We start from the raw sequence: 19,157 nt of genomic DNA, 5'->3' as shown, positions 1-19,157 counted from the left end.
CACTTAACCTTTCACCTCCGGCGTTTCTGACCAATCAGCGCGCCCCACGTTCAGAATTAACCATGGCGACTCTTGGTTGTAGCAAAACTGCACTTTTCTACCAAATGTCCTCCTTTTTCTTCTGTTTACTCCTATCTTTTGCGCTGTGCGAGGATTTCGAGTATCCGTACGTGACTTGTGGATCGGTGGTGAAGCTTCTGAACACCAGGAACAACGTGCGGCTCCACTCTCACGATGTGAAGTACGGATCAGGAAGTGGGCAGCAGTCTGTCACAGCTGTCGACTCGTCAGGTACAGAATCCATAATCATGGATTTCTCAGGTTTTATCATTCCTCTGGAAACTTGCAAACATATAGGCATTGAGTCTGTATTTGGCACTATTTATTTGATATCCTTTCTGTATCACCCCAGTCTAAAAAAAGAGGCCAGCTTTGTACATTTGCATTACAGTATTTTCAGGAAAGAGGGGAGGGGGGGGGGGGGGGGGGGGGGGAAGCACAGACCTTCATAGGTCTGGAAACGAGATGTTGAACCTCACACACAAGTCATGAATTTTTAGGACTTCAGATTTTACTGTTACATCGTCCTTATAAAATCAATACTTGACAATAGGGCTGTATTATTAGTAACTTAAGTATTGGAAGAAATAAAAAGTAACTGCTGGTAATGTTTAACTTTAGGCTGTCCATATGGTTGCCTTTCCATGTTTTATTGCATGCTGCCTCCATAGATTTAGAATTGTATAATCTTAACATTCTAACCTATCTCAAATCTTATCACTCTGCGAGTGTCAAATTGAGCAATTTATACCAATTGTAACATCATTTTGAATTAGTCTTCACTTACAATGTATTTTATGGCTTTTCTAATTGAATTTTGCACAGATGACACCAACAGCTATTGGGCCGTGAAAGGGAAGGCAGACAAGCCCTGTGTGAGGGGAACACCCATCAAATGTGGGCAGACAATCCGCCTGATGCACACCACCACACGCCGCAACCTGCACAGCCACTACTTCCAGTCACCGCTCTCTCGCAACCAGGAGGTGCGCTCATGTTCTTTGAGAATCAATCCCTGTATTCATGTTTCTTCATGTTTAATATTCATATTTATATTGATAAATACATAATAATGATATTTAGACTTAACTGGCTTCTTAGCCTAAGTTAAGTGAATGGGGATTTTTTTTTTTACAAAGTAAGACCACACCAGTTTTATTTGTTCTCAGGTTGAAAGAAAAGAATGATAAACTACAAGACCAAAGGAAAAGCAGTCTGATGCCAAGAGTATACAGTCTTTACTTTGATAGTCAAGTTGATACAGTTTTTGGGAGGGGATTTAGTTGGATTCCTGTTTTCCTCCCAGCCCCTTTTCATGTCTTGCTAAATTGTTACACCAGAGAACCTAGGAAATGAATTGACTTATGTTTGTATCTATACTGTGGTGCATATAATGATGAAGAAAAAGTAATGTTGTTGCTTGATGAATTATCTTCTCATCATCAGGTGAGTGCATTTGGAACTGATGGCCTTGGAGACACCGGCGACTACTGGGCGGTGACCTGCAGCGGGACATACTGGGAGCGTGACGACATGGTCAGGTTCAAGCACACTGTCACCGAAATGTACCTCCACATCACAGGAGACACCTACGGCCGGCCCATCCACGGACAGAGGGAGGTTTGCGCATACCCCAAGCCTGACAGTGGCAACTTCTGGAGGGTGATGGAGGGAGTTTTCATCAAACCCACTGAGACTTCTTCAGGGGGGAAGAGATGACTAGATGAGCTTTAAAGGCACTCTTCTCTCACCTGATTGGTTGTACTTTTGTCAATGATTCCTTGTACCAGTGATGTCGTCATTGTTAAGTGCTTAACATTCAACATCTTAGACTGTTCAATGTTAAACTTCACGGATAGGTGACATTGATTGGAAGTAAAATTATGTAACATGGCAGAGTGATTGGAAATTCATTTACATACTGCCTACCATCCATTGCTCCTAGTAAGATAAAGAATACATTCCTGACAGACCTTGTTCCTCCCTGATATTTCACCGTACTGTAACTATCATATTTATGGTAAATCTACATGTGCAAGGGTAGAAACATGTTTTGCTTTACTGAAGAGAAGTGTAAGTTACTGTAATGTCCCAGTATTGTACTATCACCTAGCAACCAGTCAGGTTAGAGGACTGTCCTTTAATGTGAGATGAACTTTACTAAGTATTTTCAATCAATGTACCTACTACTGGTATTTACTTTTATGTCATACCTGGGCCTGATACGGGTGTTCCGGACCGTGTGATAACTATCCGGATCACATAGGGTTCGGGAGTGTTATCACACAGACTTCCAAGGAATATTTTGAATGCATTTCGAGCGCGCCGGGTGCGCCGCCGTCGGAAATTCGAATACCAGATTCGGAGGTTAGAATTAATGTTGTTACAGTTTCTTGTTCGAGGACACAAAACTCCCTCAGCAAATTCTGGCGCATTCCGCATTGAAATGTGTGTTTTCTCGGGTGGGTATGGCCAAGGTATGACATAAATAAAATACAACACGTTGTATTCCGCATCACCCTCGGTCCCAGCCCTCCCGCGGGTCGGATCGCCCTCCGGCCTACGGGCGATCCTACCCGGGGCCGGGCTGGTACCTCGGGTGATACGGAAGACCCTGTGTTGTATTCTATATATATTACTAAGTTATACCATCCCAAGCTATATAAGCAATATTGTTGCCTTAACAGCTTGGGATGATTGTCCAGTAAAAGATGAATAAGAAAATTTGTAATGCAAGCTATAATAAGATGTTTGCAAATTGACAAGAGCAGATATGTTGTAGACCATGACATTTTAATGTCAAACAATATAAACATAAATGTAGACTGTGTAGGACTGAACAGCTCTAGTAGGGAACAACAAAAACATCTTTAACTGATCTATGTTAGAACTGATTCATTGTGAACAGACTTCTTATACATGGCATAAGAATAATGGATAACTCATATGCAACACAACTTTTTAGAATATGAAATAAACCAATAAACAAGTCTTAATCAAAACTTGTCTGTACTGTATTAAATATATGGCTTACGTGGGAAAACCTTTGCTATGAACAAAATGAACATAATGTGTGTTCTTAATAGAGCCTGATGTTCAGGACATGAACAAGTAATGTATTTCCTATTTAAACAAGTATTCGTTAACTGAACAAAACCTAAGTTAGGTATAACTATATCATTTTTCACAACTTTGGCTGGATGTTAGCTTTTCCTAAATGTCTTAACTCTTCAACTCAAATCATGCCTTCTATAAAAGAAAACAACTTCTTCCAGGTTTGGAAGAGTGTATCCGTCTTGTTGCAGTAATACAAGTTCACTGTTTTACATGTACAATGTATGTAAAAACTGATGGCCAATCAAGCAATACAGTAAAATATCAGCTTTGGCACATAGCAAACAATCTTAGCAGTGCTGTCTGCACATTTGTTTTATCTCACAGGGCTGTTTTAGATGAAGCCTTCGTCTTCCGAATCATCACTGAGCCCGTCGCTGTCATCCCCAGCAAGGTACTGCATGGCCCACTTCATGAAAATGCCCATTGAGCCCAGGTCTCCCTCTGGATTTGGTCGCCGATCCTGGCATGGGCATTCGAAACCAGACATGCCGGCAAAGTAGCACTTGTTGCATTTCTGTTGGAGAAAACAAGGATGCTAAGACTAGCTATTGCAATAGATGCATTGTTAATCTTATGAGCCAAGCAAATCATGCAGCTTTAGAATTCTGTAGCAGTAATAATGCATGGCCCATTCAATGCTGCTATCCATAATCATATGTTAGCTGTTACCATACTCTCAAGCAAGATTATGAACATAAATGAGGAGTATGTAAGACAAGCACTAAATCAAGAACTATCAAATATAGTACATAGTAGAACAAGAGAACATGGGTGATTGTAGACTAGAAACACACTTGATGCCAACACTTGGTTACCTGACAATGAGCATCCCTGTAGTCCCCACACCTGCGACAGATGCCACAGTGGTTGCGAGGGCGAGTCTCCCAATCAACAAGCTCATGACTGCACCAGGAGTACTGCCACTCATGCCCACAATCAGGACAGTTGCACTGGGTGATGGTGCCAGGCAACATGTTCTTCAGCTGGAGGTGGAGAAACAGAAGTACAGCTCAACTCACAAACCTTTGTCTCTACAGTCGAAGAACAAAAACAGTAGCTAAAAAAAGAAGCATTTAGTATAAGTTATATACCGAGGCCATAGATTCTTACTGTAGCACATAGACCAGACATATGAACTGTACAACACACCCGTACTGCTCTCCCACAACATTCTGTTCTCAGTCTCTGCTCCAATCTGCCTCTCAGATCTTCAATCTGCACAAGGGTACAAAAACAGTGTTAGATGGCTTGTCATAACATCAATGGTGTCGACGCTTCAAATATTATGTGTGTTATGTGTAATTTGTTTTCTTGATATAAGGTGCTACTGAACTGCCTGTACAAATTACATGTTGCACTGTTGTACCTTGAAGATGTTGTCCATGAGACATTTGTCCTGGGCTGCTGCCACACAGTCAATGTTATACTCCTTGAGGATGTTAAAGGGGTTTTTGCAGCCAGCACACTTGCAGGAGTCCCCACAGACCTCGCCCTTCTTTCCACAGCCACATTTCCTGCAACAATAGCAAACAAGAGGAAAATGAATTATGTGTTCCATCTTTTAAAGAAGAAGGCTATGCTGACTTTTATTTAGACTTGCCTGTTTCCTTGGTGAGTTTCCTTGGAGTAGAAAACAACTCCACATACACCACATAAAACTTTCACAGCTGAGAAACATGGGGATCAACATTGAGTTTATGAACATGACACTTTTAACAATTTGAATATTGCATGACCTGTACTTTTGAAAACATGTTTCCTAGCAGATATCAAGCTGCAAGCAAGTAGGGCTCCGTGATAATCACCTTGGGGGCAAAATGACTGACCTATCTACTCCATGTGAAAAAGATTTCAATGTATTACTATAGAGCAGCAAGCAGAAATTCCAAGGGGTTGATTACTAGTATCACCTTGACCTGCAGTCCCCCTTGCAGCCACACTTTGGTATCTTGGGAGGGCTGGGCTTCTTCCTCTTGGGCTTTGGCTTGGCAGGGGCTGAAAGCGGAAACAAACAGAACTTTTCTTAGTGTATCATTGAATTACATCCCCTTGATTACCTTGTATTTAACCAAGGAGTTCAACTAAGACTGTGCCATTCTCTTTCAACAGTTTCTTTTTGTCTTTTTTCTTAGATATGGCCATGTTGATTTGATTGTATGGATGGCATCCCTGTGCGCATCAATTTTTGTCTGTTTGAATTTCCACACAAAAAAGTTTTCGACCAGATTACAAATCGTACAAAACACTAAACAGGTTCAAAATGAGCAAATATACACCGTAAATTGCAACAAAATGTGTCTGAAAACAGATTTTAATGGCATAGAATGCCAAAGTCAATTCCAAAGTCTGAGAAGATATAATTTGTGGTATACCATACTCTGTGTGTTTAGCCATTTGTTCACCCTTCCTGTCAACTTACGTTTCATAATGAAGGCAACTTCTTTTTGCCAAACTTTTTTTTTATTCACACTCTCTCATCAGTTTTCGGGTTCCCAAAGGATGTCATCCATAATATAATCACATTAACAAGGCCTATTAAAGTAGAATTTCATAGCAGACACAGAAATCAACCAGCATGGCACACAATTCCAGGCTTGTCAATTTCTCAAGAATACCTGTGTTACTTCAGGAGTCTATTGCAAATTATTAGCGATTTTTGTTTTGCATCTCCAATGAGGTTAAAAAGGAACCCTCCTTGGTATCTCCATCCAAGGAGGTTTAACCTCCTTGCTCCATCCTATGTTTTGGCCGAGGTAGTTGAAGCTATGGGTTCAGTGCGTCTCTTGATTCAAAGTTATTTCACACTTCAAATTTCTGTACAACAATAGACACAATGGCACACACCACCATCAGAAAATCTCTCAGGTTATTTCATACTTCAGCTTTGGCCAAACCAGACAGAAGACAATGTGTATTCAACTATTCATATCTTTAGCCTCCTGAATTTGGCAACTTTGAGCATTTCACACTTCCAACTTTCCATAACAAACTGCCGTCTATCAGACAGTAGACAATAAAACACAATAGAACACAATGGCATACAGCACAAGCCAGACAGGTCATTTCACACCTCTGTTTTTACATACCAGACAGAACATAATGATTAATGTAGTGTGTACTCATATCTACATCTGGTACTAGTAATATATACATTCACGGATATATACATACAGAATGAGCAAATGATTTTCCCGCCATTCACGATATATAGGCAGCAAAGGCAACAGAGTTGGTGTGATGTGTTCCTGTATCGATCCTCCGAATGAAACCAGATATTCACTGCCCAGGCGCGAATTCTGAGATCGCGCTCATAATTCTAATCGACGGAAGGTTGCCGTTCGTGTGATGAAAACTGAAGATAACAACTTTTCTTTCCCTCAAACTTGAAGGAAGGAAACTTTAACAATTTATATATCTTGATACATAATTCAAGAGCTTATATGTACAAGAACTGCTATGATTATAAAGTATATCAACTTCAATCAAGAAGGTCCTTGAGTATAACGTTACTATACTTTAGTTTCACTGGGATTCTGGAATATATAACGTTATAGAACATTGGACCATCCACATATACTAGTAGACCACTCACTGTGACAGGTTAAAGAGACGGATGGGAGACAGATGTGGAGCGGTCTAAACTGGAAGAACATCCCACATGTAAACTTTACTCTACGCTACCCAACTGTACACTACCAAGGACCGTAATTATGTCCTTGACTCTCATATCATAAAGCACCGGGAAGATTTTTCACGTACCTTTGCCCGCTGTCTGCTGCTCAGCATCCATAGCTACGCGTTTGGATGCCATTCTGAAGAAACTTATGTGAATTTAGCAAATGTAAAGTGAGGAAAACAGTTTTACAAGGAGATTGCAGAGTTGACGTCTATCACGGCCCTTCACTTCGCCCGGAATAAAAAGTGGCGCGAATTTTTTTCAGATGCATTGTGGGAGGTCTCTAACAGTGACATTTGGTGATAAATGTTGGGATTGCAAGTCTACTTGACTCCAATCCCAAACGAGAATGTATAAAGAGTTATGAAGAGTTATAATCTCCAATTGCCCCTCTAACGAACAGGAAAGAAAAGAGCTATTCAAAGAAGCCACCATCACTTCCTAACGCGTTTAAATACTGTTGCCGACATTAAAAATGTACACGTACTCATCTCCAAGCCGATGTAGAGACGTAACGTTGGCTCGACTCAATTTCCTGGTTCTGCATTGTACTGTACAATTCAACAAACCCGGAAAGGTACCAGGAAAGCAAACCTTTAGCGCATATATCCCGTGGACACGATACAGACAAGAAATTGAACCTGTACTGTACAAATGAATATATACCTTAACCATTACAGATGTAGTAAGATACCACATTGTTAACGTTATATCACTGTTAACCGTTCAATTCAATTCAAGGCCATAACCTCCTTGGAACCGTTTTATCACGCATGGCCTGCTTGCAAGAGCATAAAAGCAGTTCAATAAGGGTCTTTCATTCGATTATTAAGCATCCAAATGACAAGTCTTGAAATAGATCCGACTACTAGTATCATAAAAATATGTGTATGATATGAGTTTACGTAGCAAAAGTACAATGATTTACAATGTGAATGGAACTCAGAACGGAATGTCTTGATGGCGTACAACTTCTTTGCGAGAAAGTCTGTCAGGTTGCAATATTAACCTGTAGCTAAGAAGATGTCGCTATGACCAAGGAGGTTTTATAAAACCTCCTTGCTATGACCGATAATGAAAGGAATATACATACATTGTAATACAGGAAACTTCCTTAGGTTTAGGCCCCGCCTATCAACCTCCATATATGGCAAGATGATTTCCATATGTGGCAGTGCGGGAGCGTGAGCCCGTGACACCCTCCCACAATGCAGTTCGAACCAAGGTTTCCCGCCGGTTTTCATTCTGGAAAGAGAAGCGGGACCAAACAGACGTCAAGCTAGCAGTCTTCTGGTAAAACTGTTCATCTCTACTCAACGTCTGTTCAACTCTCCGTTGTTGTCCCATAATGGCATCTAAGCGCGCAGCTCTGGATACTGAACCGGACACGGTGGAGCAAGGTACGTAGAAATTTAAATAATCGAATTCCCTCATTTTTGCCTCTTCTAATGGGTCATTAACAACCATAGCAAGAAAAAGGCACATGATTTTACCTGGCTAACTTTAAGAATTGAATCAGTTCCTATAGACCCCTATACTCTGTGATTTAAAGTATTAGTTCAAGGATGGGCGGGCCAGTTTGTGGGGATATATCAGAGCCCCGCCTCCCGCGGAGCTTGTTAGCATCCCGAGGGCGTACGATATGCTGAAATAGTTTACTGTCCTTTTTCCGTTCCTGTAGCCGTTGCTGTAGTTTCATTGTACCAAACAATAGTCTGAATACATGAATTTACCTATATTTGATCTTGTTTGGCTTTATTGTATGTCTGGATTCTTCTTGTTGTTGTACTTCACACCCTGCCGAAAATTAGCATAATTGCACAGAACCAGACTTTCTGCCCTCTCAAGGGACAGCCGTGCTGTAAAACATGTTGGTTATAGCACGGCTGTCCCTTGAGAGGTCAGAAAGCCTGGCTCCCCATTGGCTGAGACCAGATCCCAGGTTGGTTCGCGCACCTCTGCCTCAAGGGACAGAGGTGCGCGAACTAACTTTGGCCCTGTATGTGGATTTCGAACAGCAAAATACCCGCTCCTGATTGGCTAAGGACAGATGGCCGTGCTCTAACTTGGAATTATGGCGGGAACGTGATTTGCTGTCAGTCACTCAGTATCAGTGAGTCTATTAATAAATGAAAACCAGATGTAACGTTAACGTTAGATCTGAATACACACCCTCCTTCTGTCTGTATGTAAAACCAAGGAGGTGGTAAAACAAAAGGCGATTTGGGAGAAGCCGAAGTGTGAAATAACCTGTGAATTTTTGTGCTGTATGCCATTGTCTTCTGTTCTCTACTGTCTGGTGAAAGTTTGTTATGGAAAGTTTGATGTGTGAAATGATGGAATAGCCCCGCCCACCTCTGTCAGAACATAGAAATGCAAAACTGAAATGTAGAAATGCACAGAATTTTTGTTATGCAGCCACTCTCTTATAATTTTAGTTGAACCATGCTTGCCTGAACTTTTAACAAACAAACAAAGGTGATACAGGTACTTGAGAACTTGGATTTCATGTCGAAAAATGGGTTTGTGACAAATATTCTGGCTACCATCCTGGTTGTTGTTGCCTGCTACTAGTGTGCTATTCTACTTAAAAAGCTGAACATGATATAAAACCAGTCTTTATTTGTGTTTCCGTCATCAGTGCCCACCAAGCCGAAGCCCAAGATGAAGAAGCCCAGCCCTCCTCAGGTCCCAAAGTGTGGCTGTAGAGGGGATTGCAGAACAAGGTGATAATCATCTCCTGCTATCTAATCTCTGTGTTATAGCTTTGGTTTTGATGTTTCAAATTTGTCTTCCCCATAATATGGTTATCAGGCCATTGTTAGGACAGCCCAAGAAGCTTATCCCCTTTAACTTAAAAAAAGCCTACAGCACTTACTTGTGCCAAGACAGTGAGTAAGTGCTGAAGGCTTTTTAAGTGGTAGTCTACCACTCAAAAATCATGACTATAGCATGTCCAGAACTCGGGTTTGATAATTTCTGCTGCAGTACCACACTAAGCCACTATGAGGCCAGTTAGTAAAGTTGACGGTCCATTTTACTGACCTCTACCCACATACCAAATGTCATACCAAGGAGGTTTTGACATACAGATCCTTCCACTGCACTGGATGTTGAATACCAAAAACATTAAGTACAGACTAACAGTAAAGATTTTGTCTGAATACTGTATTCATTGGATAGTCCAGAAAATTATGTATCTACAGTGTTTGTTCGAGACAAGTGGCAAAGGCACAGTGTTAGTTTTCGTGTCTATAAAACAAATCAACATATGATTTTAATATTTCCCTATCACCGTTGTTGTAGAAAATGTGCCTGTGGAAAGAAGGGGGAGGCCTGTGGGGACACCTGCAAGTGTACTGGATGCAAAAACCCCTTCAACATCCTCGAAGAGTATAACATCGACTTGTCGGACGCAGCCCAGGACACATGTCTCATGGACAACATCTACAAGGTACAGCAGGAGTTGAACTATTCGCACTGGCAGTTCCATGTATAGCACAATTACATTATATAACATTGTCAGTTTGAAGGAGTTCAGACTACAAAGTACTAGTATTCTTCATTGATGTTATGATAAGAGACTGAGTCGTGCCATTTTTTTACCCTTGTGCAGGTTAAAGATCTGAGAGGCCGTCTGGAGCAGACTTATGAACTGGAGTGCTGTGAGGAGTCTGTACAGGTGGGTAATAATTTATTGATGACAAGAGGGAAGTAAAAGCCCAGAATATCTTTCAGGACAAGTGTTGATATAAGTGTTTCACCTCCATGTTACAACTGTCAGCTGTTCATTATGGTCAATACTGAAAGAGGTTACAGGTTAATTTTCCTAGCAGTACTAATCTTTGAAAATAAGAGCCTGTAATCACTCTCACCATTCAAGTTATAGAAAGGAATGTTTGAGACTTGACTTTGACTTGTGTTTTTCTCCATGTAGCTGAAGGACATGCTGCCCAGGGTGGCCCACTGTCCTGGTGAGGAGTGTGGCTATGAGTGGCAGTACTCCTGGTGTTGGGACCGCTTCATCGATGAGGAGTACCGTCCGAGGTACCACTGTGAGAAGTGCCACTGGTGTGGGGACTACAGGAGTGACCATTGTGAGGTAAACAAATTCTGATCAACAATTGTTGCCATTTTTAGATATGTCTTAAAAGACATATGCATGCAGCTTTCAAAGTTTATGACTGACAGAGGTCTTGTTTCCTTTACATCTCATTAACCTTCACAACTGTAGGATGCAACTGTTTCTGTAAATATACTATGGCAATGAATAACGTGATTATGGTTAACTTTTGAGACTGTAACTTAGTGTAAGATGGACCAGACACTGTTAGTGTTGCTGCTTCCAAAGTCATGATCTGCGTGGGCTGCTTGATATAAATATGGCTCATAAGATAAAATGAGTGAATGAAAACTCATGGATTTGATTGGACTTTCTTTGTGTTATCTGTATATTTGTTATATTTTCTCTGAGTCACCAAACCAATAAATTAATCATAAGTCACTATCTTTCAGAGATGCAACAAGTGCTACTTTGCTGGCAACTACGGTTTTCCGTGCCCGTGCAGGGAGGAAGATGAGGACTACAGTGACGATGAGGAACATCATGAACGTGAAACATGTACTGTGATGTGAAGATTCGTGTACCTTACTGGCACAAGCACATAATACTACATGGACCAGTCACCAGTGCATGAAATAGGGCGTCACTTCTTTTAGCCAGACGTAGTGGTTTAGTATTTAACTTCTGTTTTAGTCTCATATTCAACAAAAGTTTTCAGTATTATACGCTTGTTCATTTTTTAAATGTTTAATCATTAGTATGCCAACGTTAGATGATAAACGGAATAAGTCAGTTCACCAAGTATTAGTCGTTATATGTATTAAGGCGACATTACAGTTAAGATATCTGTCATTAAAATTTCATTGGTACGGACATGTTATTTCTCTGGTCATTTCTTGTTCACAAACAAGTTTATTTATCAATCAAGACCAAATAAATGGTGTGATCAGTAACTTGTGTAAAAAGAGACATGATTTACTAAATTTATTACAATGACGTAGCTTTTCACGAAAAGTACAAATACATACATGTACTAAAAAGAATTTGCACCATTTTACTGGTGTGACATCTATAAACTGGACAATCATCCCAGGATGCATAAGCGGTAAGTAAAGAATGGAAATTCCGGGTTTAAAAGCAAACTCCAGATCGTAATTATCCTTATCAGTTGATGTGGGAGTAGAACACAAAGTGTATCATCCAGAGGACAACTCTCTACATTAGTCTGATTGTAAAACAAAAGATACTAATGAAGTCACCTGATAAATCATCAAACGTGTGGGGATCAATAAAACTTGTATAATGATACATATACATTGTAATTTTATTTGCGTGGTATTTCCTGAGGGCTAATAGCACATGTAACAGTAAGAGCTAACCCTAACTTCAAAATAGCCGTAACCCGGTTTCTGAATATGCCAAACTTGGGCTCATTTGAAAGGTCTTTTGATCAGAACATGTAATCTGAAAACCGATTTCGTACATCGTGCTTTGTTTAGAAGATAAGTGTCTTTAAAGATCTTAAGAGCTAAGACAAATAGCGCACGATATGTGAAGTCGGTTTTCAGATTACATGTTCTGATCAAAAGACCTTTCAAATGAGCCCAAATTTGGCATAACTTAAGAACCTCTCAAAGGATTTTAATGATTTTTGGTATGTGGGTAAGCCTTGGTAAGATGAAGGGCAAGGTCCATTTTGGGCCCCCTAGTGTGTGACCTTGGTACTGCGGCAGAACTTCCAGCTTTTGGATCTTTTATCCTGGACATGCTATTTTTGAGTGGTAGATAGCTTTTGATATAAGGAATAAGTGGTGAAGGTTTGGCAGGAATTGACAAGAGCAGGTTTGTTGTGGGCCATTATCCCGGCCATGACATTTTAATGTCAAACAATGTAAACATAAATGTATGTAGGATTTTGTAGTAATGTGCAGCCCTAGTAGAGTTAACACCAACAAAACATCTGTAAGGGATCTATATTAGAACTGAATCGTTGTAAACATACATGGCATAAGAAGAATGGATAGCCCGTATGCTTGGGTTAACACAACTTTTTAAAACATGAAACAAACCAATAAACTAGTGTTAATGATAACTTGTTTGTGTGTCCTGCATTAAATATCAGGCTTACATGGGAAATCCTCTGCTATTAACAAAATAAACATAATATTTGTGTTCTTAAAAGATCCTGATGTTCAGGACATGAACAAGTTCTTTGTTTCCCATTTAAACAAGTAACAGTGAACTGAACAAAACTTACCAAATAGGTTTATATAAAAATATAATAGCTGTATCCTTTTCCACAACTTTGGCTGGCTGTTAGCTTTTCCTTTATGATCATCGATTCGTGTGTCTAAAATCTTCAACTCAAATCCATGCCTTATGGAAGAGTGTATCTGTTGCAGGAATACACTCTTTACATGCCATACATGTATATAAAAACTAAAACTAATGAGCCACTGCAGGCCAATCAAGCATTACAGTAAAATATCAACTTTGGCACATTTCTCACTAGATAACCGACTTTTTATGATAGAACATGTCAGGTTATAGTGGATACATTAGTGGTAAAACAGGCACAAATACACCTAGCAGGCCAATCTCAGGGGAAAACATGATCAAACAATTTTAGCAGTGCTGTCTGCACAGTTGTTTGATCTCACAGGGCTGTTTTAGAAGAAGCCTCCGTTGTCCGACTCATCACTGAGCCTGTCGCTGTCGTCCCCAGCGAAGTGCTGCATGGCCCACAACATCATGCCCAGAGAGCCCATGCCTCCCTTTGGCTTTGGGGGCCGATCCTTGCAGGGGCACTCGAAACCAGACAGGCCGGCAAAGTAGCACTTGTTGCATCTCTGTTTGGAGAATACAGTGATGACCGGTTGGTTAAGTCTATTCAAAACAGGGATGCCAAGACTAGCTATCAAAATAGATTGCATCATGAGCCAAGTAAATCATGCAACTTAAGAATCCTATAATAGTAGAAATCGTGTTACAATAAATGGCCAATCCAATGCTGTTATCTATAGTCATATGTTAGCTGTAACTATAATCTCAAGCAAGATTATAAACATAAATGAGGAGTATGGAAGACAAGAACTAAATCAACAACTATCATATCAACATAGTAGAGCAGGAGAACATTGACACTGCTAGATTAGAAACACACAACACTTGGCAGCGTTCGAAATACCCGTCTGCAATCTGCAAATTGCATAAAGATTTTCAAGATTGCAGAAGAAAAATTAAACAATCTGCAATTTTGCATAAGAAAAAAATCAGACTCGGGATTCAATGGCTCTCAATTCAGGAGATTATTTAGACTTTAATACTAGTACTAAGCAAACTAGCGGCGCTGTAAATAAACTGAAGCCCACAGCGCCGCGCGAGATGGCGGCGTTTCGGTGCGTTCCGACTGCCTGGTGCCACTTGAGGTCAGTTTTTTCGGGGGGTTTCGACACTTTCCGTGATAACTTCGGGGACGAATCATGTGAGAAAATGTCAAATTCGTGCATTTCCGTCAACCCTCGCTAATCTCCGCGGTCACGATCTCGGGGTCGGCAAAAGTCGGGAAAACAATTCCCGGATGTTTCTAGCGTAAACAACCATGTCGCAAGCATGCGATTTCTTCATAATCAAAGCCCGAACTCGGGGCATGGGCGCGATGACAGAAGGAACGAAACGGTGGCCACTGCATTAGCCCGTGGTCCTTGAAGCTCAGATGGCAGCGATGAAGTTGAGAACCACTCGGATAGATATTGAGCACCACCTTGTGTGGAAAAGGCGGAACATTTTCTCCTGTGCCGACACAGTGGGGAGGGAGGCATCCACGTGAAAAACTAACATCACCGGGCCGTCTCTGGAGTCTCCCCAAATGTCCGAAGTCGGAGTCCGATGTTTGAAACCGATAGCAATGTTTCAGATTTATCCAAAAAACTACACAGAGGCCAAGGTTTGCGTAGAGGCGTTTTATTTTGAATTTTACATTTTTTTCTCGGTTTTTGTCATGTTTTCTGTGGGCTGTGGCTGTGTCACAGGTCGTGCGATCTTATTTATCAATTATGATACGAATCGGAACACGTATTTCTCGCAAGGATATAATGCCCTTGTCCTCCTTATCAGGCAGGCTGTTGAATTTGTTTTTAATTTTGATACACATACTGAAATGATCAAACGAATATTTGATTTGATTGATATTGAATAAATATACTTTTTGCTGTTGCAATTTTTGCTATTAATTTGAATATTTTTCACACACATGCATGTTATTCCTCTTAAAACCTAAAAAATTGGGTGCACCAAAAAAATTTTGGGTGCACCACATAAAATAAAGTAGAATGTAACTATTGTAAGCAAAACCTAATGACAAACCTAATTTATACTGTTCCTCTTCATGCGTGTGAAGGCACGTGATCTCGGCACGCAGTTTTGAAGCTTTCAAAATCGAATTTAACTCAAATTCTACCATCAAAATCTTAAACAAGTACTACAACAAAGATTTTATTATTTTCTTACACTTAGATGTCAAGAATATGCTGTCTACTAGTGTGCAGTGATACCTTTACACATTAAACCGTACAAAAATATTTGGGTGCATAAGAAATTAGGTGCACAGCTCCAAAATTGGGTGCACTGGGTGCACATGCACCCAGTATTTCGAGCCCTGAAGTAGGCATTATTAAGTTGTGAAGGCTGTAGTATGGAGGCATGTGTATTTGCAGAAAATATTTTCAAATTGCAGAAAAAAATTTTGACATTCGGCAATATTGCAGAACACTGAAAAAAAGTATTTCTACCACTGCTTGGTTACCTCACAATGAGCATCCCTGTAGTCCCCACACCCGCGGCAGATGCCACAATGGTTCCTGGGACGATTCTCCTCATCAACAAAGTCATTGCTGCACCAGGAGTACTGCCACTCACCCCCACAGTCGTCATCCGGACAGGTCGCAACACCAGGGAACATGTCCTTCAGCTGGAGGTAGTCAAACATGAGTACAACTTAATTCAAGGCTAGTCACAAACCTCTGTTTAGACAGTTTACAGAAGCGATTGCTAAGAAAAAAGAACCATCTAATAGTTTTTCACTTAGGCCGTAGACAGTCTTTACTGAAGCACATAGACCAGACACTTATATAAGCTGTTCAACGCACCTGTACCTCGCTCCCACAGCACTGTAGTTCATGACTCTGCTCCAGGCGGCCTCTCAGATCTTCAATCTGCACAAGGGTATGAAAATGGGGTATGATGGTTTGAAATACAACCCTTATAATAACATCAATGAAGTACACAATGTTATGTGTAATTGTCAATTGCGTTTCTTTATATAAGGTGCTGCTGAACTGGCTGTGTGTCCTTAAACACAACATTTTAACATGTACATTAACAAGCTACACTGTTAGTCTGTTGTACCTTGAAGATGTTGTCCATGAGACATTTGTCCTGGGCTGCTGCCACACAGTCAATGTTATACTCCTTGAGGATCTTGAAGGGGTTTTTGCAGCCAGTACACTTGCAGGAGTCCCCACAGGCCTCGCCCTTCTTTCCACAGCCACATTTGCTGCAACAATAACGAACAAGATGAGAATCTAAAAGTTCCATCTTTTACAGAAAAGGGCTATGCTATTTTTATTCAGACTCAAGACTGACACCTGTGAGTAGAAAAGCCAACTCCTCATACACTTGATGCATATCTGTCTCTCACAGCTGAGAAATAAGGGGATCAGCCCTAAGATTATGAACATCACACTTGTAAAATTGATTATTCCATGTTTTACATGACCTGTTTCATGTACACACATGTTACAGAGCAGACATCAAGCCACAAGCAAGGAGGTTAAAAAATACTAGTACATAGTAGGTCTCCACGATATTGATTGTCATCCAATCCTAAAATTGTGGGGCAAAATGTTAGTCTTGCGAAGTTACAAGGCTTACTATATCTGTCCTATATGTATTATACTGAAGAATATCCAAGGGGTTAACTATCACCTTGACTTGCAGTCCCCTCTACAGCCACATTTTGGGGCCTTGGGAGGGCTGGGCTTCTTCTTCTTGGCCTTTGGCTTGGCAGGTGCTGAAAGTGGAAACAAACAGAACTTTTGTTACATGTGTTTGATTAAGACTATGTGCCATTCTTTTTAATGTCTACTTTCTCATAAATGTTCATAGATAATCATTGCATACATGGAATTAACAATTACGTCATTTGTGTTGACTCTTTACAATTCCATTTTTCTTCTCAACCTTTCAATACATGTCCATGTATATCAATATTGTCTTTATGTGTCCGTTAGAATTAACAGTTCAGCCAATAGGAGATTGACTGCACATTAGTGCGATAATATAGTTTTGTATTTCTTATTTTCTATCCTAATAAAAGTTCTATGTTTAGGCAGAGGTGGGCAGGGCTATGGGTACGGTCTCCTGGTTCAACAGTAGAGTGGAGTAGGGTAGAAACTTCAGCCATGTAGGAATTTAGGTTTCCAGTTTTGGGGCACTCTTCATTTCACCTCAATTTTTCATTACAAACTTCGGTCTGGCAATAGATAACAATGGCACACAGCACAAATCAGACGGGTTATTTCACACTACATGTATTACTTCAGCTTCCCTCAAAGCTCTTTTGTTTTACACATCGGATTAAATATAATGTGAGCATTTCACACTGAAAACTTTCCATAACAAACAAAAAAACAAACAAACCACCAGACAGTAGACAATAGAGCATGGCATTTACAGCACAAATCAGGCAGGCCATTCATTTCACACGTTTGTTTTTGCATACCAGACAGAGCACTGTGGTGTACTCAAATCCACATCTGGTATACATTAGCTATTGACATGTAGAACTGAATGAGTGACAGCAAAGAACTTTCCCGCCATTCACGATTTAGGCGGCAAAAACAACAGAACTGGTGTATATAACTGTTTTCCTCAGAATGAAACCAGACATTCACTGACCATGTGAATTCTGGGTTCTTGTTCAAAACTACTACTAGTAGTATTCAATCGACGGAAGGTCGTGATAAAAACTGAAGATGACAAAATTTCTTTCCCTCGAACTTGAAGCTTTATCTTGAGACAATATTATGTTAATTTTACCCCTTCAATAAGAACTGCTACGATTACAAAGTATGCCATTCGTGCAACTTCAGTTTCAGTGGTAAAATGGCCGTTGTAGTATCAGCTACAGCTACAGTTACAACTGAAATATAACGTTACGTGTAAGCAAGGAAGTTCTATTTATGAAAGTTGACGCGTTAGGTCACGTCCAAAATTCCAAGCAAAAATTTGGGTACCTTATGCACCCGGAAACTTCCTGAGATTTGTAGCGTACCTTTGCCCGCTGCCTGCTGCTCTGTATCCACAGCTGCGCGCTTGGATGCCATTCTGAGGAAACTCGAGGGAGTTTGAAATGTTTACTGAGGAAAACAGTTTTACAAGAAGATTGCAGAGTTGACGTCTGTCTCGTCCCGCCACTTCGTCCAAAATAAAAAATGGCGCGAACTTTGTCCAGATGCATTCTGGGAGGTCTTTTAACAGCGACATCTGGCGATAAATGCGGACATTGCAAGTCTGCTGGATTCCCATCCCAGATGCAGCTTGTTCGGAAGAGCAATGAGGTTATATAGAATAACCTCCTTGGGAAGAGTTACTAGCATCACATGTATAAAGAGTTATCTCCAACTGCCCCTCTAACGAATATCTGGATGGAAAAAATATTCAAAGAAGTCACAATTTCCAAATGTTTACTGACGAAAAAAAAAAACTTTACAAAACCCATTCATTACAGAAAGACACTTTGTCTTCTAGGCGCCCAAAGCAATATAAGGGCAACAAATGGAAATAGTTCTGAAATCTTTATGGTATTGACGGGTCATTTGCGTAATAACTTCATACTTTGAGCATTTTAAAATCTCGCAAAAACGTGCCATATGATGATCCCCTTAGACTCCTGAGCCTACAAAAACCCCAGCGACGATTTTTAGTGAGTTCTCACATCACAATGACTTCATACTTTTGCATCATGGACGTCTCTGTACATTGTGATAGTGTTGTTTTGAACTAATCGTGTATAGAAACGACTAAATAAACTTTCAAGATCCTATTTTTAGGCCCTAATATTGCGTTGGGCCCCTTTAAACCCAAGAAGCTTAGATTGTATTCCGCGGTATTTCATATAAGAAATTTCACTTGTCACCAGTTATCTTGCAATGCCTGTGTACTTTCTTATAATTAGCGTTA

At 40.4% G+C, this 19,157-nt stretch overlaps 4 protein-coding genes across 5 annotated transcripts; 2 read left to right on the top strand and 2 right to left on the bottom strand.

Moving 5' to 3' along the window:
* The first annotated feature begins 23 nt into the window (after positions 1–23).
* On the top strand, positions 24–3,062 carry LOC136441734 (stromal cell-derived factor 2-like). Its single transcript, XM_066438182.1, has 3 exons — positions 24–291; positions 886–1,046; positions 1,507–3,062. The coding sequence occupies exons 1-3, from the start codon at positions 63–65 to the stop codon at positions 1,777–1,779; spliced, it is 663 nt and encodes a 220-aa protein (XP_066294279.1). The 5' UTR covers positions 24–62; the 3' UTR covers positions 1,780–3,062.
* LOC136441732 (uncharacterized) lies at positions 2,835–7,097 on the bottom strand. 2 transcript variants are annotated; one of them, XM_066438179.1, is made up of 6 exons: positions 6,937–7,097; positions 5,088–5,172; positions 4,544–4,691; positions 4,327–4,392; positions 3,993–4,160; positions 2,835–3,691 (listed from the first exon to the last, which is right to left on the bottom strand). In XM_066438179.1, exons 1-6 carry the CDS (start codon positions 6,986–6,988, stop codon positions 3,509–3,511), a joined length of 702 nt encoding a protein of 233 aa, XP_066294276.1. In that variant the 5' UTR covers positions 6,989–7,097; the 3' UTR covers positions 2,835–3,508. The 2 variants fall into 2 exon arrangements, with proteins under 2 accessions (XP_066294276.1, XP_066294275.1); XM_066438178.1 differs by lacking the exon at positions 6,937–7,097 and adding an exon at positions 6,770–6,845.
* Positions 7,098–8,085: 988 nt separating this feature from the next.
* Positions 8,086–11,789, top strand: LOC136441735 (uncharacterized). The gene is made up of 6 exons (XM_066438183.1): positions 8,086–8,253; positions 9,495–9,579; positions 10,160–10,307; positions 10,470–10,535; positions 10,791–10,955; positions 11,369–11,789. The coding sequence occupies exons 1-6, from the start codon at positions 8,202–8,204 to the stop codon at positions 11,486–11,488; spliced, it is 636 nt and encodes a 211-aa protein (XP_066294280.1). The 5' UTR covers positions 8,086–8,201; the 3' UTR covers positions 11,489–11,789.
* A 970-nt stretch (positions 11,790–12,759) lies between these two features.
* On the bottom strand, positions 12,760–18,420 carry LOC136441733 (uncharacterized). The gene is made up of 6 exons (XM_066438180.1): positions 18,250–18,420; positions 16,902–16,986; positions 16,323–16,470; positions 16,064–16,129; positions 15,721–15,885; positions 12,760–13,765 (listed from the first exon to the last, which is right to left on the bottom strand). Exons 1-6 carry the CDS (start codon positions 18,299–18,301, stop codon positions 13,586–13,588), a joined length of 696 nt encoding a protein of 231 aa, XP_066294277.1. The 5' UTR covers positions 18,302–18,420; the 3' UTR covers positions 12,760–13,585.
* Positions 18,421–19,157: the final 737 nt, after the last annotated feature.

Source organism: Branchiostoma lanceolatum, chromosome 9 (assembly GCF_035083965.1).
Source record: "Branchiostoma lanceolatum isolate klBraLanc5 chromosome 9, klBraLanc5.hap2, whole genome shotgun sequence".
NCBI classification, from domain to species: Eukaryota; Metazoa; Chordata; class Leptocardii; order Amphioxiformes; family Branchiostomatidae; genus Branchiostoma; species Branchiostoma lanceolatum.
The sequence above is the reverse complement of the archived record's forward strand: the minus strand, read 5'-3'. Positions and strand labels throughout refer to the sequence as shown.